General features: G+C 42.6%; 1 protein-coding gene across 50 annotated transcripts in view; it reads right to left on the minus strand.

Annotated features, from left to right (window-relative positions):
• Positions 1–20376, minus strand: part of AOPEP (aminopeptidase O (putative)) — a 332682-nt gene that overhangs the window by 70456 nt on the left and 241850 nt on the right. For 41 of the 50 annotated variants that reach the window (XR_007413833.1, XR_007413800.1, XR_007413804.1 and 38 more), the window contains 2 exons: positions 4620–4682; positions 4303–4377 (listed from right to left, as the gene is read on the minus strand). Coding sequence is in view for 24 of the 50 variants with exons in the window: in XM_049115915.1 (XP_048971872.1) it covers positions 4303–4377; positions 4620–4682 (138 nt within the window). In the remaining 26 variants the exon portion in view is untranslated. Of the gene's footprint in view, positions 1–3735; positions 3817–4302; positions 4378–4619; positions 4683–20376 lie in introns of all 50 variants that reach the window. The other 9 variants (XR_007413862.1, XR_007413859.1, XR_007413855.1 and 6 more) reach the window with 1 other exon arrangement.

The following is a 20376-nucleotide window of genomic DNA, read 5'->3' on the forward strand; positions in this document are numbered from 1 at the left end:
GCAAAATGCATAAATCAAATTGGGTTTTATACACAATTTTTTAAAATCTGTAAATTATTATTCATACCAAGATTATCACTGCAGTTCAAAATCAAAAGTGTGGAGAGAGCAAATGAAATAAAACTCAAGAGAAAATGTTTCAGAATCTAGGAAGCATATTATCACAAAGAAAATAGTACCTGCATTTGTTTTGTCAGACTCAGAAAACAGAATTTATCATTTGGCTCCAACAAAAATGGCTATTAAATATGCTATAAAGTCCGCATTTTCACAACCATCTTTCTAGATCTCTATGTTTCACTCAATATTTCAAGGAAACCGTCACCAAATTTTTTAACAATTTTATGCTCTAGAGTATTATTTTTCAGGTTCTGGCAGGAAAGAATAATTAAAGGGTGCTTTTGTTAGAAACCATTTGCACCTAGTATTGCTTATGACGAATGGGAATACAGGCCAGACACGTACCCTAGCCAAGACCTCTAGCTTGGAAACTAACACATGTAAAGGATAGCTTGTTAACAACAATAGCCAACCTCGGAATTACTGAATTTTCAACCTTCTGAACGTTTGCCAATGCATACTTGTGACGTCATTATATATACCTGATGACCAGAAAGGAGTACCTTAAAATCGATTCTCTGTAGATTATCACATATCCGTATAATACAATTTTAGGTACTTCTTTTGAATCTGAAAACTGGCATTTTCTTCTTCTAAAGGAATCATATGTCATTCATATATCTTCCCCAACATTCTATGTATTGTTCTATACTATAATATTATGAACCCTTAAAATTAAAAAAAAACTATTTAAAAACTCTATATTTCATGTATATTCATAGAAGAATTATATTGTTCACGTATATTTATAGAAGAATTATATTGTTCCTTAGTCTTTGAATGTGATAGATAACTTGCATTTATCTTTGAATCAGTTAAGATAAAAACGAAAAAAATATGTTCCTCTTCCAAAACCAACAGTCATTTGGCAACATCTATTAATGTTATTTTTAAAAATACACACTATAGGTCAGCCCCGGTGGCTCAGCGGTTTAGCGCTGTCTTCAGCCCAGGGCCTGATCCTGGAGACCTGGGATCAAGTCCCACTTCGGGCTCCCTGCATGGAGCCTGCTTCTCCCTCTGCCTGTGTCTCTGCCCCTCTGTGTGACTATCATAAATCAATAAAAATAAATGAATAAATAAAATAAAATAAAATAATAAAATAAAATAAAATAAAATAAAATAAAATAAAATAAAATAAAATGCAGGAAACAGAAACGAGTATGAAGAACCAGGTTGCTCCAGTGCAAAGGGCTCAGATATGAAGAGAAAATAAAATGAAAAGTAAATGTCAGAGAAGACAAAAGATGTGTCAGCCAGACCGATGCAGCTTCAGGAAGAAAACTAAAAACCTGTAAGACAGCACAGCTACCTGGTGGGTGGGTGGGTGCAAGGAAATGACTTGCACGGTAAGCAGAAGAGCCAGGAAAGGCCAGGGGAACATTTTAAATCACTTGGTCCGGTGGTACCTCTCACTCACCCCAGTTTATTTCATTATTCGTTATTTTAACCCACAGCTGAGAACAGGGTAAGTTTGTTTTGCTTCCCCTTCCGCCTTCACTGAAAAACTCAATTCATAGATCAGGCTGTGCCGCCTACTTAGCACCTTCTTAGCACCTTCCTAATTTTCTTTAAGGGAGAAAGTAAGTATCTCCTGGAAGATCACATTCGCTACTGTAATTCCTCACCCAGGGCCCACTCCCAGGCTCTGGCCTTGCACCCCTGCTCTGTTTTCCTTCCTCCGGCAGGTCAGAAGACTCTCTGCTCTCCACAAGTCAGTAAATATTGGAGGAAAAAACGTTCCGACCCTCCCACCGTTAAACACAGACTAGTTAACCAAGTTCAGTCATCTGGGCTCAATCCTGCATGAGCCTCAAAGACGTAAACAGAGACTGAGGAGGGTGGGTGGAGGGAGGGCAGCGAACCAGAGGAGTGGGGCAAAGCAAACAAAGTCTGCAAATAAAGGCAATAGGCAGACTTAAAATTATGCCTACCAGAAATGACTATTTATTTTACAGTAATATAAAATGAATAAAAGCTCAAAATACCATAGTTTTATTTCAACGTTGGAAAAAAAGCAGATGCACTAACAAGGAGAAACTGGCTCATCTGTTTCTACTTGTGGCATGGCAGACATTTAAAAACCCTTATGAAACTCAACAGCCAGTTACCTACTGAGATTCCTACTAATAACAGGTTCAAATACTAGCAAAAGGTTAACACATGACCTCAGTTTAAATATTCATTACCACACATAATTCGATCTGTATTTCAGAACGTTCAGGCAATCGGGGATGGCAGGCACCTCGGCTACCGGCTGCAGGGTGGCTTCCATCCCTTTCAGAACTTGCTCTGAAGCCCTTGGCCACTGATCACACTCCCTTTCACCTCACCCTTGGAAATACCGCATGCTTTGCGCCTCAGCGAGCTCCAAACCCTCTCCTGGGTGTAACAGAGGCAAACAGTGAGCAAAGGGCCTGGCTGCTGTGCAGAGCCAGGGAAAGACCGAACTCCCTGGTAATTAATATGCTCTGATCCAACTCTGAAATATCCCACCTTCTGGCCCTCTCCACCTCCTCCTTCAAAGCTAGTCAGCTTTAAGCTTCACTCCTTGAAAGGAAGTTTGGCTTGTTGCTTCCAACCTACTTTATTTTTGTATCCTCTTTAAAACTACTGCCCACACCTTCTAAGAAGAAAAGTCAAACATGTGCCCTGCTCATGAACTCTAACACACAGCCCCTATCGAGGAGAAAGGCTCAGCAAAGAATCCCATTTTCTTGGAAGGTGAAATCGTCAGTCCCCCTATCTCATTCTCAGAAGGCAAGGGTCAGATCATGGGCGTCACACATGTGGTTACCTCAGGTTCAGATTTTTGGGAGTCACGGTACCTAAAAATCCACAAAGGTAACGGCTTCCCTCCATTCACACATGACATACTGAATGCACTTGGGTAATCTCTTTAGCTTAAAAAAAAAAAAAAATAACAGCCAGAAAATATTTTTTTGAAACACCAACCAAGCCATAAAACTTTTTCCTTCTTTGGACACTTTATGATCTGAATATTCATCACCTCACAGACATTTTTTAAACCACCGAGAGCGTGAAAGTTAAACAAACACAACCTACCATACTATGCCGAGGTATGGCCAGAAAACTCAAGTCTATTCAAAATGAAACCTTTTTCTATTACTGTTTAACTACAGTGATAGATATGATTCTGTTTAAAAAGGTAAGGACTGGGGTACTACTTTTCATGTACTGAATGTCTCCCTACAAATGACCAGGATGCCAGGCCAGTTCTTTTCCCAATTCTCTTAGCTGTCCTTGGTATCCTTACATGCCCTCTGAAACTCTGGAATCACCTTCATTATGATGTGCTTTGTGCACATTCTCGGACGCTGCAATGCCCATACTAAGGCAACACATCACAGAAGTTGGCAGCAATGCTATCAACAAGAATTTGGCTTCAGAATCAGGAGTGATTCATCATACATTCTAGCAGCAGAAAAACAACACACATCTATTTTAATCCCGTGGTGCTATCAAGAATCAAAAAACAGTACAGTAATTAAGTAAATGCAACAAAAATCGTATCTGCTGTAACATTTATAAAAAACATTATTCACTTTTATGAGTTTCCAATAAAAGTCACTTAGGAAACATCAGACTACTTACCTTATTTCATAATATTCATTACAATGACAAATCAAGTTTTAATTTAACACAACCTCAGGAGAAAACAGGTAGTCCAAACCTCTGCAAAGTAACATACAAAGTAACATTCTAAATTTAGAAACACAAATTTCTCGTTTGCTTTCCAGTAAATAAAATCCACTTATTTCGTCTTCTGCCTCCATTTTTAAGATGACTCTAAAGTCTAAAGGCTAAATGAGTGTGCTGCTGTACCTATCATAACCAGAGAAACCCGATATTGTGAACAATTTAGTCAATCCACTCCCCCATTTTTGGAGGTACCTGCACAGCTGCCATAGTAACTACTAACGGGTCCGCTTGTGTTCTATTGCTCTATGTAATAGGCATGGAACCTATCTCCATCCGAAGCCATTCTCTCACGGTGTGTCCATGATTATCAACCAATAGTCTGGATAACCATCCACATTAATTTTCGGCTTACTGTGCATTTCATTAAAACTTAAAAAACGCTACTCTGTTGCTGTGATCAGGCCCCCGGGGGCAGATTTCTCAAGAACCCCACCCCGCGCTCTCCTTCGGGAACCCTACCTTTTCAAACACTTCTTCAGTCTCCCTTCGTTTCCGTTTGTGGGGTCTCCGGTTCACTCGAATCCATTTGTGGACCTGAAGTTCAGAAAGCACAGAGCCCTTCAACACCACGGCGGGTGGTGAGGCCGCCCTCGGCGGGAGCAGGGCCGCCGGGCCTCACCTGGGGACGGGGCCGCAGGGACCTGCGGGCGCCGGGGCCGCCCCCTCCGCCCGGCCGCCCCCGCGCCCCCCTGCCCCCGCGCCCCCGCCCCGGCCCTCGGACCCGCCGCGGCGCCCCCGGGAGGGCAGAGAGGGCAGCGAGCGCCCCCCGCACTCACCTCGGCGCCCACTCGCCGCGCGAGCCCGCACTCCGCCCTGGCCTGGCGCTCCGTCTGCAGCGGCTGCGGGGGAAGGGGAAAGAGTCAAGTTTACCCGGAGCCTCCCCGGCCTCCCCTCCGCGCCCCGCCATCTCGGCCGCGGCAGGCGAGGGTACGAGCGAGAGCCGCCCCAGCGCCCCGCGCCCCCGCCCGCCCGCCCGGCCGGCCGGCCGGAGAGCCGCGGGCCCGGACACCTCGGGCGCAGCGCGGAGCCGGGGCGGGTGCGGGGCCGGGGCGGCGGGGGCGGGGCGGGCGCCTGGGGGCGGGGCCTGCCTTAAAGGTACAGCGGCTGCCGGGCCGCCCCGCAGGTCCCCCCCGCCCCGCCCGCGCCGGCTACTTTATTGTTCCCGCCGCGGACCGTCTTGCTCCGGGTCTCCGCGTCCCGCCCGCGCCCGCACGCCTTACCTTTCCAGCCCCCACCCCGGCCCCTGGGGACCCACGAAAGGGCGTCTCGGCCGCGGTGCGAAGCCAAAGGGCTCCTTAGCTCGAGAAGCCCCCCGCCCCCGCCCCCGCGGCCAGCGGAATACGCTCCTAGGTTCAGACACCCAAACGTCCAGGTGGCCTCTGCGGAGCGGGAGGAACTTTCCTAGTGGACTCTGTCTCGGAGAATTGGTTAGACGCCATTAAGTAGACGTTTTCCAGTGGCCCCTCCGGACTCCCGGCGGCGGCAGGTGACCTCCCGGGGGAGACACGGCCCGCGCATAAAAGGCGAGCCCCGCGCGCCGCCCGCGCTTCCAGGGAGCCCGTGCGCTCCTGCTGAGCGGAGACGGCGCCGCCCGCGCCCGCGCCCGGACCGCGGACCGCGGACCCCCACAGCGGCCGGGGAGATTTACGGGGAGACACTCGGTCTTCATAATTAGGGAGATAGTTTCCTCTTAGTTTCTAAAAGTCTGCGATGCTCCAGATTTTTCCGCCGAAACCCAAAAGGCTTTCTTCCCATCCGTATCACAAGTTGGCTGAACCTGAATGGGGGTGAGCGCTTGGGGAGAGGAGTCGGGTCGCACTCGTGTTTGTTGATCTTGACCATCCCTTTAACTTTATCGCATTTCTTTAAAGAAAATCTGTCTTGCCCTCTCTTTATTGCTACTCCATCCTTCTTTCAAGATCAAAAGCTTTAGATCAAAGCCAAGATCAAACTCACTACTTTAAATAGAAGCAACTTTGCCACGGAGTATTTTACACAAAGAGGAGCTTCTTAATGGAGACATCAGAGTAGAAAACTTTATTTTATCCCTTCATCCCATATTAATAACTGAACTACTTAAAATCACATTGATGATGTACTTATATGTTCTAAAATAAACAACAGGTCTGCTCAAATGGGGGATTCTTAAGTGTTTTTGTTTCCAGGAATCCAAAAAGAAAAAAAAAAAAAAAGTAACCCTATAGAGTTAGATAGGCATATTAGCCATTTTGTATCATGATTAGCTAAGTGCTATGAAATGCATGCTCATTTGCTGAAGATTTTTCGAAGTGGTATGGAATCTTCTTATATAATGTACAACTATCATACAATTTTTCTACTGTAAAACAAATGCATAAAAATAGTTAAGGCTTGCAAATCTCCAGTGCACATACACAAAGGCAGGTTACAGTTACAAATGATGAAGTGGATTATTTAATGGCAGAGTTGCTTACTTTTAAATAGAAATAAATCCTGGTGGGGCAGCCCAGATGGCTCAGCGGTTTAGCACGGCCTTCAGCCCAGGGCCTGATCTTGGAAACCTGGGATCGAGTCCCACATCAGGCTCCCTGCATGGAGTCTGCTTGTCCCTCTGCCTGTGTCTCTGCCTCTCTCTCTCTGTCTCTCATGAATAAATAAATAAAATCTTAAAAAAATAAAAAATTTAAAAAAAAAGAAAACCTGGAACTATTTGACCTTCCATGCTACTAATAACAGTTCTAGAATCAATAGAAATCTATCTCTTATAGACATTTCCCTTTACTCACTAGAATTTTTTTTTAAAGATTTTATTTATTTATTCATGAGAGACACAGAGAGAGGCAGAGAGGCAGAGACACAAGCAGAGGGAGAAGCAGGCTCCATGCAGAGAGCCCGATGTGGGACTCGATCCTGGACTCCAGGACCACACCCTGGGCCGAAGGCAGGCACTAAACCACTGAGCCATCCAGGGATCCCCCTAGAATTTTTTTCCTTAGGAGTTCACCCGTAAGAAGTCTGATAAAAAAAAAACTTTCAATATTGACAGACTAAAACAGCACCCTGCCTAAATAGACCCTCTTTAAGTATCCTTTTTGTTGACTTATCAACAATTTTTAACATGTAACCTTAAACAAAAAATAAAATCCAAAAATCCAGTAGTGTGGGAATAGAAAACTACTGAAAATTAAATCATATACAGACTTCTATGAAAATCTTCTATTACACGTGGATAGTACTACTTGAAGGCTTGTTTTCCTTTGTAATTCTCAGCTGATTGTAGTCTCAAACACCCCCCCACCCCCACCCCCCACCACACACACACATTGTTCCTCATTGTAAAAATCCCAGTGGCCCACTGGAAAGATCTTAGGAATTGAGACCTGGGAACCCTGTCTTACTGCCAATGACAGTCTCCTTTCTTCCTAGTCTACAGTTCATGGAGAACCTAATGGTTTCTGGCATAAGCTGAGCAAAGGAAAGAATCCTACTGTCACTCTGCTCTACTAATACTTTGAGTAGGTAACAAAAACTATGGTCCATTCTAAGTTACTTCTAACTCATCTCCTTTGTACTCTTGCACCCTCATGTGCACTCCCACAATTCATCCTCCACTGAGAAGCCAGAATATTTCCAAAGGTAGTTCAAGTGATTCCACTTTGATTTATCAAGAATACACTTCTTTCTCTTCTCTGCCTGGCTGGCTCCTACTTCTTCTCTAGTTGTGGCCTTACTCCATAAATGTCTTTCCTTACTCCTCACTCCAAATTATGTCACCTTCCCCCCGACTATTCCTTCTAATAGCATCCTATTTATTTCTTTTAAATTGCTTATCTTTTAGAGCTATTAAAAAACTTATTAAGAGACTTTATTTTTTAGAGCAGATAACAGAAATGTATGTAGAAAGCACAGATTTCCTGTATGCCAACATAACACACAGTTGCCTCTATTACTAACATCTTCCATTTGTGTGGTGTGTTTGTTATGATTCATGAACCAATATTTGATACATCATTATTAAATAAAGCCCATGGTTTACAATAGGGTTCATTCTGTGTTGTACAATTCTATTATAGCTATTTTTAAAATTAATTTGTTGAATGTCTGTCTCCCCAGCTGGACTTTAAGGTCCAGGAAGACAGAGATCCTATCTCTTTTGGATCCTGTCTCGTTTGTTCTTGATTTTTGTCCAGTCAGTTAAAATACTGCTGGCATATAGTAGATGCTAAATAAATCTGTTAAGTAAGTGAAGGGAGGATATAGGAATAAATGACTGAATAACGTATGAACTTTCAAGGGGGAGAATCTCAAGATGAAGATCTTTCTAATTGACTCTGGTTTGTTTCCCCATTACTTTATTTTGTAAAGAGCACAAAATTGTGCATTTTTTAAAGAAAGAGACAACTGGACATCAGTTATAATGCCAGGGTACTTCTAAAATGGCCTTTTAAAGAAAAGTAAAAATAGGGGCATCTGGGTGGCTCAGTTAAGCAACTGCCTCCTGCTCAAGTCATCATCTCAGGTCCTGGGATCAAGATACCTCTTGGGCTCCCTGCTCAGTAGAGACCCTGCTTCTCCCTCTCCTTCTGGTTGTGCTCTCTGTGTCAAATAAATAAACAAAATCCTTTAAAAAAGTAAAAATAAAAATAGAAATGAGAAATAAAGATTCTTAATTCTCTTATATTAATCATGAAAATTATATTCCAAAATGGTGCTAGGAGCTGAATTTAATGTATAATGAGGGACACCTGGGTGGCTCAGTGGCATCTGCCTTTGGCTCAGGGCATGATCCCAGGGTCCTGGGGTCGAGTTCCACATTGGGCTCCCCACAGGAAGCCTGCCTGGGCCTATGTCTCTGTCTCTCTCTCTGTGTCTCTCATGAATAAATAAAATCTTTTTAAAAAATCTATAATGAAATAGTAATGCATTTCAAAATTATTGGAAAAATACATTTTTTAAAAGATTTATTTATTTGAGAGAGAGAGAGCACAAGCAGGGGGAGTGGCAGAGGGAGAAGCAGGCTCCCTGCTTGGCAGGGAGCCTGACATAGGGCTCTATCCTAGGACACCAGGATCATGACCTGTGCCAAAGGCAGACACTTAACCAACCAAGCCACCCAGACATCCCTTTTATTGGAAAACTATTAATTCTTTTTTGTTGCATTCAATATAACTTCAATACATTTCTCCTTGTACCTACTACCTAAATCTCCCTTTCTTCATGGGCTGGCCTCAATAAACTTATGGTGTGGAGAAACTGGAGGAAGACTACTTTTTAAAAATTGGAGTTCTGGGGGCGCCCGGGGGGCAAAATCAATTAAGCATCTGACTCTTGATTTTGGCTCAGGTCAAGATCTCAGGGTCGTGAGATCCAGCCCTGCATTGGGCTCTGTGCTGGGCTTGAAGTCTACTTGAGAGTCTCAATTTCTTTCTCTCCCTTACCCCCTCACCACCCTCCCCTGTCCCCAGTACACATATGCACTCTCAATCAATCAATCAATCAATCAATGGAATTTTGTAGTCAGGGATGGATACTCTAATAACTATCTTTAAGGAAGTGGTGAAAGCACTTTAAAGCTATCTTTTAAAAACAGATGTTTTCTATTTAATTATGTTTTAAAAAATGTTTCATCTAGTAGAGATGCAAGTTTTGAAAAGGAAGTTGTTTTAAGAAACTTTCTTGTCAATGCGGTTTGTAATAGTTGAAGATAATTTCAGAGGCTGAGGAAAATGCCATTGCTTGAATAAAAGCATTACTTAATCTTGTGGCTGGAGATTACTTTTAGAGAGAAAACCTTTTCCTGTTTTCTCTTTCTCCTTCTCCTCCTCCCTCTACTTCCTTCTCCTTCTTCTTCTTTGATATCGTCAGGAAGAAATTATTCCTTTCACTGGAATATGGTAGTGATATCAATTTCATATTGTTAATATGGTGTGTGCTTCTGTTTCATGATGAGCTACAATCCAAAGGAATGAGAGGCAGAAGCACGTCTTCCTAGTCACCTAGTAGGCTGAAAGAGCAGACAAGGGGAGCCCTTTAATTAGTCCAAACAGCCTCAGATGGCAAATTACACTCCCTTGGGCACAGGAGAGGAAAAACTATTTGCTTTATAAAGTCAAAAGACCTTTTCATATCAAACAATGTAGAGAGGTCCTGAAGCTCTTGTTTGTTTCAGAAGGGCTCTATAGCCAACATATATTGAGGGTAAATGAAAAAGTAAGCACCTATACAAAACTGGAAATAAAATCAAGGTTCGTTTAAGTTGCAAATAATAACAAGGAAGTAATCCTGATTAGGGTCGAAGTTCTCAAATGTCTCAAATTTTGCTCTACCATTTTAGAATATAACATTCCTTTATCATACCTTTGATTTTAGAAAAATCATAATTTCTATTATTGCCCATTTTGTGTCTGTGTTAGAATGAATGCCTAATTCTTCTTTCTCAAGAGGATACTGGCCCCGCTAAATGGACCTCTTAGTGCAATCCTTATAAAGCATGGTTTTCAAAAAAGGAAATGCTTCCCACATTTGTTCTGCAGTGAATTGGCTAAGAGGACCTCTTCTTCTCAGTCATCATAACCCTGAACTCACTGTTATTCAGGAACTTTTACAGAGCTTGCCTGAAGGAACATGATCAGTTCTTCCATTTCTAGATCCCCTCTGAGAATCTGATGAGGCATTAGCTATCAGCTTTTGGCTCCCAAGAAAACAATACATCTACAATCATGCACAGTCCCCTACTCCCTTCTCTCATACATATCAGCTGTCAGGAGGTTCACAGATTTTTCTGATTGCCCAAACCCCTGCCCTAGATGCTCTAAGATCCCCTTGGATTAGAGCAGACCACCACACGACTATGTCTTACTGGTGCTCTGTGAAATTCCTTTTATCGCATTATGTTCTGGTAAGAAGCCATCAACCTTTATTGAGGTACATTATAAGAAACAGTCCCATAAAACCCATCCCAATGTTTACCATAAGGATAGTTTCAGAGGATTGTTTATTACATTAAATAGTAATTTTCTGAGAGGACCCGCAGGAAAAGCTTCTCCCTGATATCAACATCAGGAATAGCTGCAGTCAAGCACCTGTTTTGTTTTACCTCATGAACATTGCAAATTAATCCCTTTTCCCTCTTCTAAAAAAATTCTGTGCCCCTGTATTAAACTAAGCATAGGAACTTCAGAGGGTGCATATTGTATGCTAATTTAATTCCTGGCCCCATTTTATTTTCCTACTATTATTTTCACATTGCTTCATTTTTTTACATTTTAATTTATTTTTACCATGCTGTATTTTGCTTTGGAAGCTGTCTTAACTCCATTTTGGGCAAGGAGGAGTATGAATAAATAAAATATTCTGTGTTTATTCTTTCTTTCTTTAATTTTTCTTTTTGTGGGAGAGGAGGGTCTCTGGTAAAACATTATGGCTCTAATATTTCTCTTCATTAAAAACACTCAGAAGTGAAGCACAGAAGGTAAAGTCATATACTCTATAAAGTTCAAGGAAAAGAACTATTAAAAAAAACCCACAGAAGTAAACATAATATTATACAAACATGGCACTGAACACCTATGAAAATGTTAACTGACCAAGAATTTTACATCTTTTGATATCAAGACCAGAGGAAATAGTCTCTGACCTTGGGAAGAAGAATGTAAACTGGACATACAGACAGATAAGTCATTTAACAAACGTACTGAGAGCCCCTGCAAAACCAAGCACTAGATTTTGTGAACACAGACATGAATAAGGCACCAGCCCTGTCCCCAGGACACTCGTGGGACCAGGCAGGAACCTGGCAGAGGATAAGGCATGCAGGCAGCCTGCTGGGTTTGAATCCAGACTCTGCCAGGTAGGAGTTGCATGACCTCCCTAAGCCTCCTTTCTTAGTTGTGAAGATCAAGGAACACATGCCCTGTGCTTACAAAGGGAGGCAGTTGTTACCTATCAAATTTTAGATGATGAGCTAAGAAGCAACACAATGTCACTTGAACACAAACAGTACCGAACTGCTCCATCTATCAGAGACCATGGAACCTCCAAACTAGTGAAAGAACCAGAGTGGCCAATTTTGTAAGGACTGAATGTTTCGCCAAGTGCTTTCACATGCAGACTGCATGGTTTGTTTCTCTCATAACCCCAATTTCAGGATGAAGAAACAATGTCTCATGGAATTTTCTTTTTTTTTTTAAGATTTGATTTTTAAGCAATCTCTACACCCAACATGGGGCTCAAACTCACAGCCCCAAGATTAAAAGTTGCACACTCTACCAACTGAGTCAGCCAGGTGCCCCAAATTTTCATATCTTTAGTACCTAATACTGGGTGGCCCTTAGATCTCTTGGCTGGAAATGTAGTACTCTTTCTACTCCAGCATGAGAGCTTAGAAGATATCTAGCATGACTGTTTCACTTTAAAATAGTTGCTTATTATGTGGATCAGACCAACCTCAGATCAAAACATAGCCCATAAAATATTATCCCATACCATAAAAGTCTATTGCAACAGCCATTTCAGAAGACAGATATTATACACCCCCTCCAACACCTGTATGACTGCAATTCTTTTCAGGAGCTTAACATTCATGGGCACTCTGACCTTAGAGTTTCACAGGTGAAATACAAAGTTATGTAGGGGAGGCTTTAGATCAGAGGGTCCCCTGACTGCTTATTAGTATCGCCAGGAGGGTTTATAGATCCCAATACCCAGGTGGCACTCCAGATCACTGACATTCCTATCCTGAGAGTGGGAGCCTGACTCAGTCCTTTTTAAAGCCTTCCCCACACCCACCGAACTCCCTCCTCCCCCAGTGAGTTCACCTGCTGCCAGGCCTAAGAACCACTGGTTTAGATCATTTTAATGATGACCCATCTCTAACAAGTTACTATTAAGAAATTCCAGATATGTGGGAGACATCTAAATTTCAAGGTCAATACCACAGAGGACAGCCATCTATTAAGTTCTATTTCAACAAGTCTCTGGGTAAGCAGCAGACACAATGCAGGGCAGGATGGGCTGCTGGCCTGACCCAGGGTAGCAATGCCTAGAGCTTACACTTAAGGGCCAACTTCCAGGCAAGATGAGTTAAGTCCACATACGTGCACACACATGCACACACAAAAGAACTAAAAAGAAGTGGAAGATCTCAACACTAACCAGAAGGGAGGCAAGAATGAATTGATATTTGACTTCTTAAGAGTTTTTTCCAGGTTCATGGGTAATATAGTTCTGGATCTTGAGTAAAAAAAGCATAGATCCTTGTCTTTTGGGGAACCCGGAAAGCTGTATATATGGGATGAATTCCCATTCATCTTCTGTAAACAATGTTCTAATTATATCAATGACTGCCATCTATTCCCTAGAAACAAAGATTTTGCATTGGAAGGCTGCCAGCCACAATTAGGGGACACCGTGTACCGATGGAAAAGACCCTTTGTTATGTGCAAAAGCTACTATTCCACATAGGAAGCAACCCAGGTTGATCTTGGTGTTGGCACCATGCTCTGATCAAACGGATTTCCTTATTTAGAAATTACATTGATGCTATAGGAAAACTACTCTGGCAAAATGCCTTACAAAAGATATTAGTTACTAGTTATTTAAAAGCACAAACATTTATGTTAACATTTCAGTAGCTTGAAAAGCAAACATGTCCCTTTGGTTATCCCCTAAGATGGAATGGGTAGGGTATCTGTAAGTATATGCACAAGGAGCGCCTCGTGCTTCCTGGTGTCTTCAAAGGAAGCTGTACCTTGTGAGTCTGGGGTCCCACCATACCTAATTCTTTTTCTGGCAGGTCTATTTTTAAAAACATTGGCACTCAGATTGGCTTGACTGTCATCTGGCCTCCCAAGAGAACCCTCTATTCAGAAGTAAGAAAACACACAGAGTAAGGAAAGTAAAATCCATCACAACTGGGAAGTGGGGTGGCTGTCCCAAATATAAACAATATATGAGAAAGAGCTAATTTCCAGAATGTTTGTTCACCAAACATTTAGCTCCATATAAGAGGTGTTCCAGGACAACAACAGGAAGGGCCGGAATTAATTGGTTGCTAATCTCTTCACTTTTTGTAGGATGTTTCCTCCAGCAGTGGATTAAATCAATGTTTAATGCTACACAGGCCCAGCTGTGTCCATATTAGGAAAGCCCAAGCTCACATCTCTTTCTCTGTGAAAAAAGGATCCGTCCTCCCTCCTTTTGCTCTGCTTCCACCCCCTGCGTGTGTAGGTGGGAGAGTAGGAGCCAGGGAATGTGAACTTGATCCAGCATTGATCAGCCAAGCAGCAAACTCTCATTGTTCTTTAGATACCAAACATAACTTCTCTCTACTAGGGATAAACCCAGCCATTCTGCATACAACACGGCTTTTGTGCTCAGTAGTATGAGAGATGAAAAAGAACCACAAAGAACATTAAAGCTTTATTAGACTAATCATAAACACCTAATATGTAGACTTTGAATCTACCCAGTGAATTTATATTCATATTAATATTAGGCATGTTAGACTCTCTTAAACTAAACAATTTCCAGCCATTTCCATTTTATAATTATGGATTTCAATTTATAACAGAAATACTGCAGTCTACTTTAGCTTTGCTTTCTATTTGAGCATTTCTTATCTCACTGCCTTGCTCTCTGAGGTTCAAGGGCATTGGAAATCATGCTAATGTACAACTAAATACATTGTTGTTGTTGTTAAGTGCTGTCCTATGAAATGTGGTTTAACAGTCTCTTTACAAAGCCATATGTAATGAGAAATACACAGTTCAGAACTTAGAACTAGGCAACCTCCATCCTTACCAGCTAGAAGTTGTGTAACTTTGAGCATGTCACAGAACCTTTCTGGGCCTATAAAAAGGGAGATTACACTATCTGTCTCACAGAGTGGTGCTGGGGGATGAAATGGGATGGCACATAAACCAAGAGAACACAAAGTTGACCAGCAGATGCTAATTCCCTTCCTCTTTCCCCCCAGAAACAAAAGCCTGTCTGGAACTTTGAACCTAAGTCAATTTTCAAAGGTCTCAAATAACTGAGTTGTGACATCATAATAAAAAGCCTCATCTGACCGTCACATAGACGTGATGCCAATGATAGAACCCACGGTGATACAGCATGGTTGAGCTACTACAGATGAGTGCCTGTCTCTTTCCAAAGGACTGGTGGACACAAGAAAGCAAGTTCTCTTTCTCATATGCCTTATTATAAAGATCATTCTGTTTCTGGTCCCATCCCATTCAAAAACAATAAGCCCACTGTTATTCTAAGAATATCAAAAATGAAATTTGATATTTCTACATCGTTCTCTAAAGTACCAACATGACAGGTGCTTGACACAAAAACATCTAAAATCCTAATAGTAGCTACAGGCAGTTAAAACCAATATAATAATTAAGAAGAAAGAAGGATTAAATTCACAAATAAAATTCTAAACAGAGCTACCCAGATATATATTCTTAGATTTACCCACTTACAGTTTAATTCACTAGAAGTATTTATACAAAACCCAGGCAGACATCCCTCAGTTACAAAACCAAGGATAGTGACAGAGAAACACAATTTGAAGAGGAGAGACTCAGTGAGATCTCCAGAGAAGCCAACCTGGCAATAAATATAACCAAGAAGAATCTTAAAGAGAATGTAGCTCTGGTTGGCCACATGGAATATGAGAAGTGGCGGCACGCAAAACTGAAGAAAAAGGAAGAGCATACAGAAAAGAGGAGATGAAGCCTCTGGAGGGTAGGCCAGAGGAGCTGCCGGATGTGGAGAGCGACCTCTCCCCATAGAAATGGGCCATGGGGGTGAAGGCATTCTCTCCAATCCAATCCTAAGATCACTTGTTGCCCTGGAGTCTTACCCCCAAGTCTGATGTATTGAGTCTGGCCTCCCTTCCATGCATTTCATGCCAATAAAGTTGCTGAAATTAAAAAGTGAATTGTAGAGCTTTGGGGCATAAATAATGTCCTATTGGAAGGTCAAGGCTAATAACAACCAGGATGCCCTTAATGCTCTTTAAGAAAAACCATCTGATCTATGTAGCCCTCGATGTGCTTTGAAATTCCCTTTGCCTACAAAGGAAAATATTTTTAGCATGTCAGTTTATAGCAGAAATACTGCAGTCTACTTTAGCTTTGCTTTCTATTTGAGCATTTCTTAATGCTCAAACACATAAATGCACTGAAAATATAATTTTAGGAAAGCATCTGGGTTTGATCATTTCTTGTTATACCTCAACGCCAGATAGGTTCTACTTTCTCAATATAAGGAACATGGCAACTCTCAGCCACAAGCTCTACAGCGATCACTGTAGCAATTTCTCATAAACATTTCATTTATTAGCTCTGCTTGGTTTTATTTTTTAAAGTGGCAAACAATCTACAGATTGAAATATAAAAGCAGAATAAAAAAATGAGGTGCTGCTTCTGGAGCATTTGGCCTCAATGTCTTCTCTTCCTAGAAGTCACCAGACATTTTTTTCCACAAGGTCATCTGGACAAGAGACATAAATGAGTGCTTATTTTTATGTCCCAAAATGTAGCCTAGAAATAATAGTTGCCACTGTCCAAAGTCAAACTCTCCTGCTGCAGCTTTTATTGATCTGCAGGCATTTTAAGATGTTGACAACCCAAGCAAAAATTTTTTCATCTCCTGCTAGTCAAACAGGTTTGCAATAGAAGCAAATGCCTATTTTTCAATGATCAACCAGCCTAATGCCCTTGCAAATTGATTATTACCTGTGATTTCTCCCAATAATCTTTTATTTTTTAATTTTTAAAAAAAATTTATTTATGATAGTCACACACACACACACAGAGAGAGAGAGAGAGAGAGAGGCAGAGACACAGGCAGAGGGAGAAGCAGGCTCCATGCACCGGGAGCCTGACGTGGGATTCGATCCCGGGTCTCCAGGATCGCGCCCTGGGCCAAAGGCAGGCGCCAAACCGCTGCACCACCCAGGGATCCCCCAATAATCTTTTAAATGGACATTTTCCAGCTGACAAGAAAAGAAATGCACAGACAAGGTTTCTTGACAGCTACCTTTGTAAAACACCTCTCGGGAGGAAAGTTTCTAGTCTCTGGGCAATTCAACAGATTCCCAGGTTGGAAAGGGAGACACTTGGAGGAAAAGTAAATCCTGACATTCCTCCTCTCAGAGAGACCAGGCTCACCTAGAGCTCACACTTCAGCAGGTACTGGGCATGGCATGTAGTGACATGAGGCAAAAAAGCGGCTCTGGCCTTCACCCAGGCCAGCCCCGACTTACTCCTCAAAGAAGCAGTGAGGGTTGAGAGAAGGCAAATGGCTCACCCGAGGCCACACAGCTTAGTGGTGCAGGGCTGCTTCCAAGGCTACACCTAATGTATCAGTTGCCTCCTTCATCCAATATGGGATTAAGTTTGCAGAACAAAATTTCACTACAGCATCCTCTGTGAAAACAGCATATTGGATACAACACAACTTACTCTCCTTTCCCACACAACCTCACTCCTGCTCTCTAACCTCAAAACAATGCAGCCTTGCATTTTATGCATCAAACTGTCTGGACCCGGGGACACCTGGATGGCTCAGTAGGTTAAGCTTCTGCCTTCAGCTCTGGTCATGATCCCAGCATCCTGGGATCCAGCCCCACAACTGGCTCCTTGCTTGGCAGGGAGTCTGCTTCTCCCTCTCCCTCTGCCTGCAGCTCCCCCCACTTATGCTCTCTCTCTCTCTCTCTGTGTCAAATAAATAAGTAAAGTCTTCTAAAAAAATTTGTCTGGACCTTACTTAGGTATGGCAGTGGCAGTTGTAAACAGACAGGATCAGAAAAGTAGAAACACTAAGCTTGTAAAGGCCCAAGCCAAAGGATGAGCTGAACACAGCTACTGCCAAGCACCAACAAATCACAGACAACTGCCATACAAAGATATGCATGTGACATGCACACTGTCCTATTTTAAACACACATATGTATTTGAGCAGTTTGACAATTCCTGACTGTCATCCTGATGTGCATGCTGGTGATACGCTTGCTGGTGGGCCACCTCTGGGCTGTGTCCTGGAAGCCTTGGGTCAGTGGAGAGGAGAAAATGAGGGCAAAAGCCAGTGACTCTAGCTGGAATTGGCTTTTGAATGCAAATAAGATAAAGGATACATCCCTAAAATGCTTTAGAAGGTACATAAAGACACTTCTTTGTTCGACCCATTGCTTTTTCTCATTTGTTGTTTTGGTGACCTGATATTATCTAATTTAATTTCCATCTCAAGGGAGGAATAGCTATGCCTTTCTAAAAGCAAAGACCTCAACTATCTCTGCATACACTCATATTCATTCACACCAAAAAAGATACCAACTCTTCAATGCAGTAAAGCCCAGAATTTCCTATGCAAAATATTCAGATAAGCAGGGCTACTACCATTTAGAGATAGCCACATGGAAGGATGTACACACCATGACCCATATTTATGAAAGGCCCTGGAAAATGAGGTTCATAGTACTGCATGCACAAAGCACATTTTTCCCACTAAAGAATAGACAAGAACAGATCCAGGAAAAAGAGCAGTCATTAATTACATTAAAAATCATCACTGCTCAGAGCTCCCTGCTGTATTCATTTATTATATCTTCATAGGTCTTGTAAAAATGAAGGCAAGGATGGATTCAAGCTGATTTGGATTAAAAGCAACTTTGCTAAAAACACAAAACACCTTAACTGGAGGGACAGAGGGCTGAGGTTCCTAGATCCTGAGGTTTGGCTCTGCCACTAACTGGGGCTACCAGCTTGGGGAGATCAGGCCACCAGTCCCTAGGGTGCAGCTCCCCCATGGGAGAGAAAATGAAGTCCTCACCAAGACTTGCTCCTGCCTAGGATTCTAAAGCAGACACCAGAAAAGACTAATATTTAACCATGAATCAATAGGGGCCACACCCAAGAATGATATACCATGCACATAGTAAATATATACCTATTTTGTACGACATAATGGCTCTCCACAAGAGAGAAGGAAAAAAAAGCCCCATGTTCTAAAATCAGCCCAGTGTTCCTAATAGCTTTCCCTGTCAGCAGGTGTTCTGGCGGCAGGTGCTGGCGGAAGTCCCTGGGTGCATGGTGAAGGGCCGCCGTCAGAGCTGCTTCCCAGAGGCATGGGATGCAGAGCTGAACATCCATACATGCAACAATGCTGTACAATGTCCAAGCACCCAGCGGCCCTGTGTGTGTGTGTGTGTGTGTGTGTGCACCTATGCGCACAACTCAGTGCACTGCTGGGTCTCAGGGCTTTCCCTAGGTATAGGACGTGCATAATGCATGCAAGTATAGAATAATCTGCCTTTGAGGAAAAGTCTACCAGAATATGTCTTCAGGCTAAAAAAATAGAGAATAGGGCAGTTCTTAAAAAGTAAAATCAGATGTTTGTCTATCGACGTCTAAGTCTTTGTCCTAATTCTTTGAGAAATTCAAAAATCTCTATGAAAAAGATAAAGCACCATTACAACAAGATCCTGTTAAATGGTATCACTCTTGGCAATTGCTATAATGTCCTTACTTAAGTGAATCTCTCTTGTGGGTGCACAACATGTATGAACCTGAAAAACAGGGACCTCCCAAATATCCAAATGTGGCTCCCCAGACTTTACACCTTGAGGAAAATTAAACTGGCTCCCTTACACATGAGCTCACTGACCTGTGGCCCAGTGGGTTCAGAATTTTTATTTTTATTTTTTTATTTTTTTTATTTATTTATGATAGTCACAGAGAGAGAGAGAGAGAGAGAGAGAGAGAGAGGCAGAGACATAGGCAGAGGGAGAAGCAGGCTCCATGCACCGGGAGCCAGATGTGGGATTCGATCCCGGGTCTCCAGGATCGCGCCCTGGGCCAAAGGCAGGCGCTAAACCGCTGCGCCACCCAGGGATCCCGAGAATTTTTATTTTTAAAGAAACAAGTTCCCATATGCTCTTTATCACCTGAGAGAGCCATTCCCATACACCTCCTCTGAGCTCACTGTAAAAATAGGTGTTCAATCTGAGATCCTAAAGGATGTAGGCCTCAGTTTGGGTCAATATCCTGGGTGTTATCCCTCATCACTTAGCAGGATTCAGGCATGGCATCTGTATTACATGAATTGTATTACAGCTTGTTTCACATGGCTGCCTACGTATTTCTCAGGGGGCTCCTGTAGATATTCCTCAGCCCATTGCATGTGCTTTCTAGGAAGACACCACCGGCCATCCAGATACTTAATGATGCTTTTTAAATGTATCCATGTAAGTGAACAGCTCCTGGACCTGAAAGTTCAAAGTTGAAAACCAAAGGGCCAAAGTCTATCTCACCATTCTTTACTCCCTGAGACTCCTTAGTACCTAAATGGAAGGGAGAGGCTTGGCTTTTCATCCCAGAGTCATCCTTCCAGCTAGGCTGCTGGTCTACCTGCCCAGGGCTCTAACTGCTACTCAAGTATTAGCAACCTTTTGGCCCCTGGTGGCCCTCTGTGGCTCTTGGATCTTGTGGGAATCCTCCAGCATCACATCCAAGTTCCTGCGTGGTCTGGCGGTGTCCTGCCTTACTAATCAATGCC

Source organism: Canis lupus, chromosome 1 (genome assembly GCF_003254725.2).
Source record: "Canis lupus dingo isolate Sandy chromosome 1, ASM325472v2, whole genome shotgun sequence".
NCBI classification, from domain to species: Eukaryota; Metazoa; Chordata; class Mammalia; order Carnivora; family Canidae; genus Canis; species Canis lupus.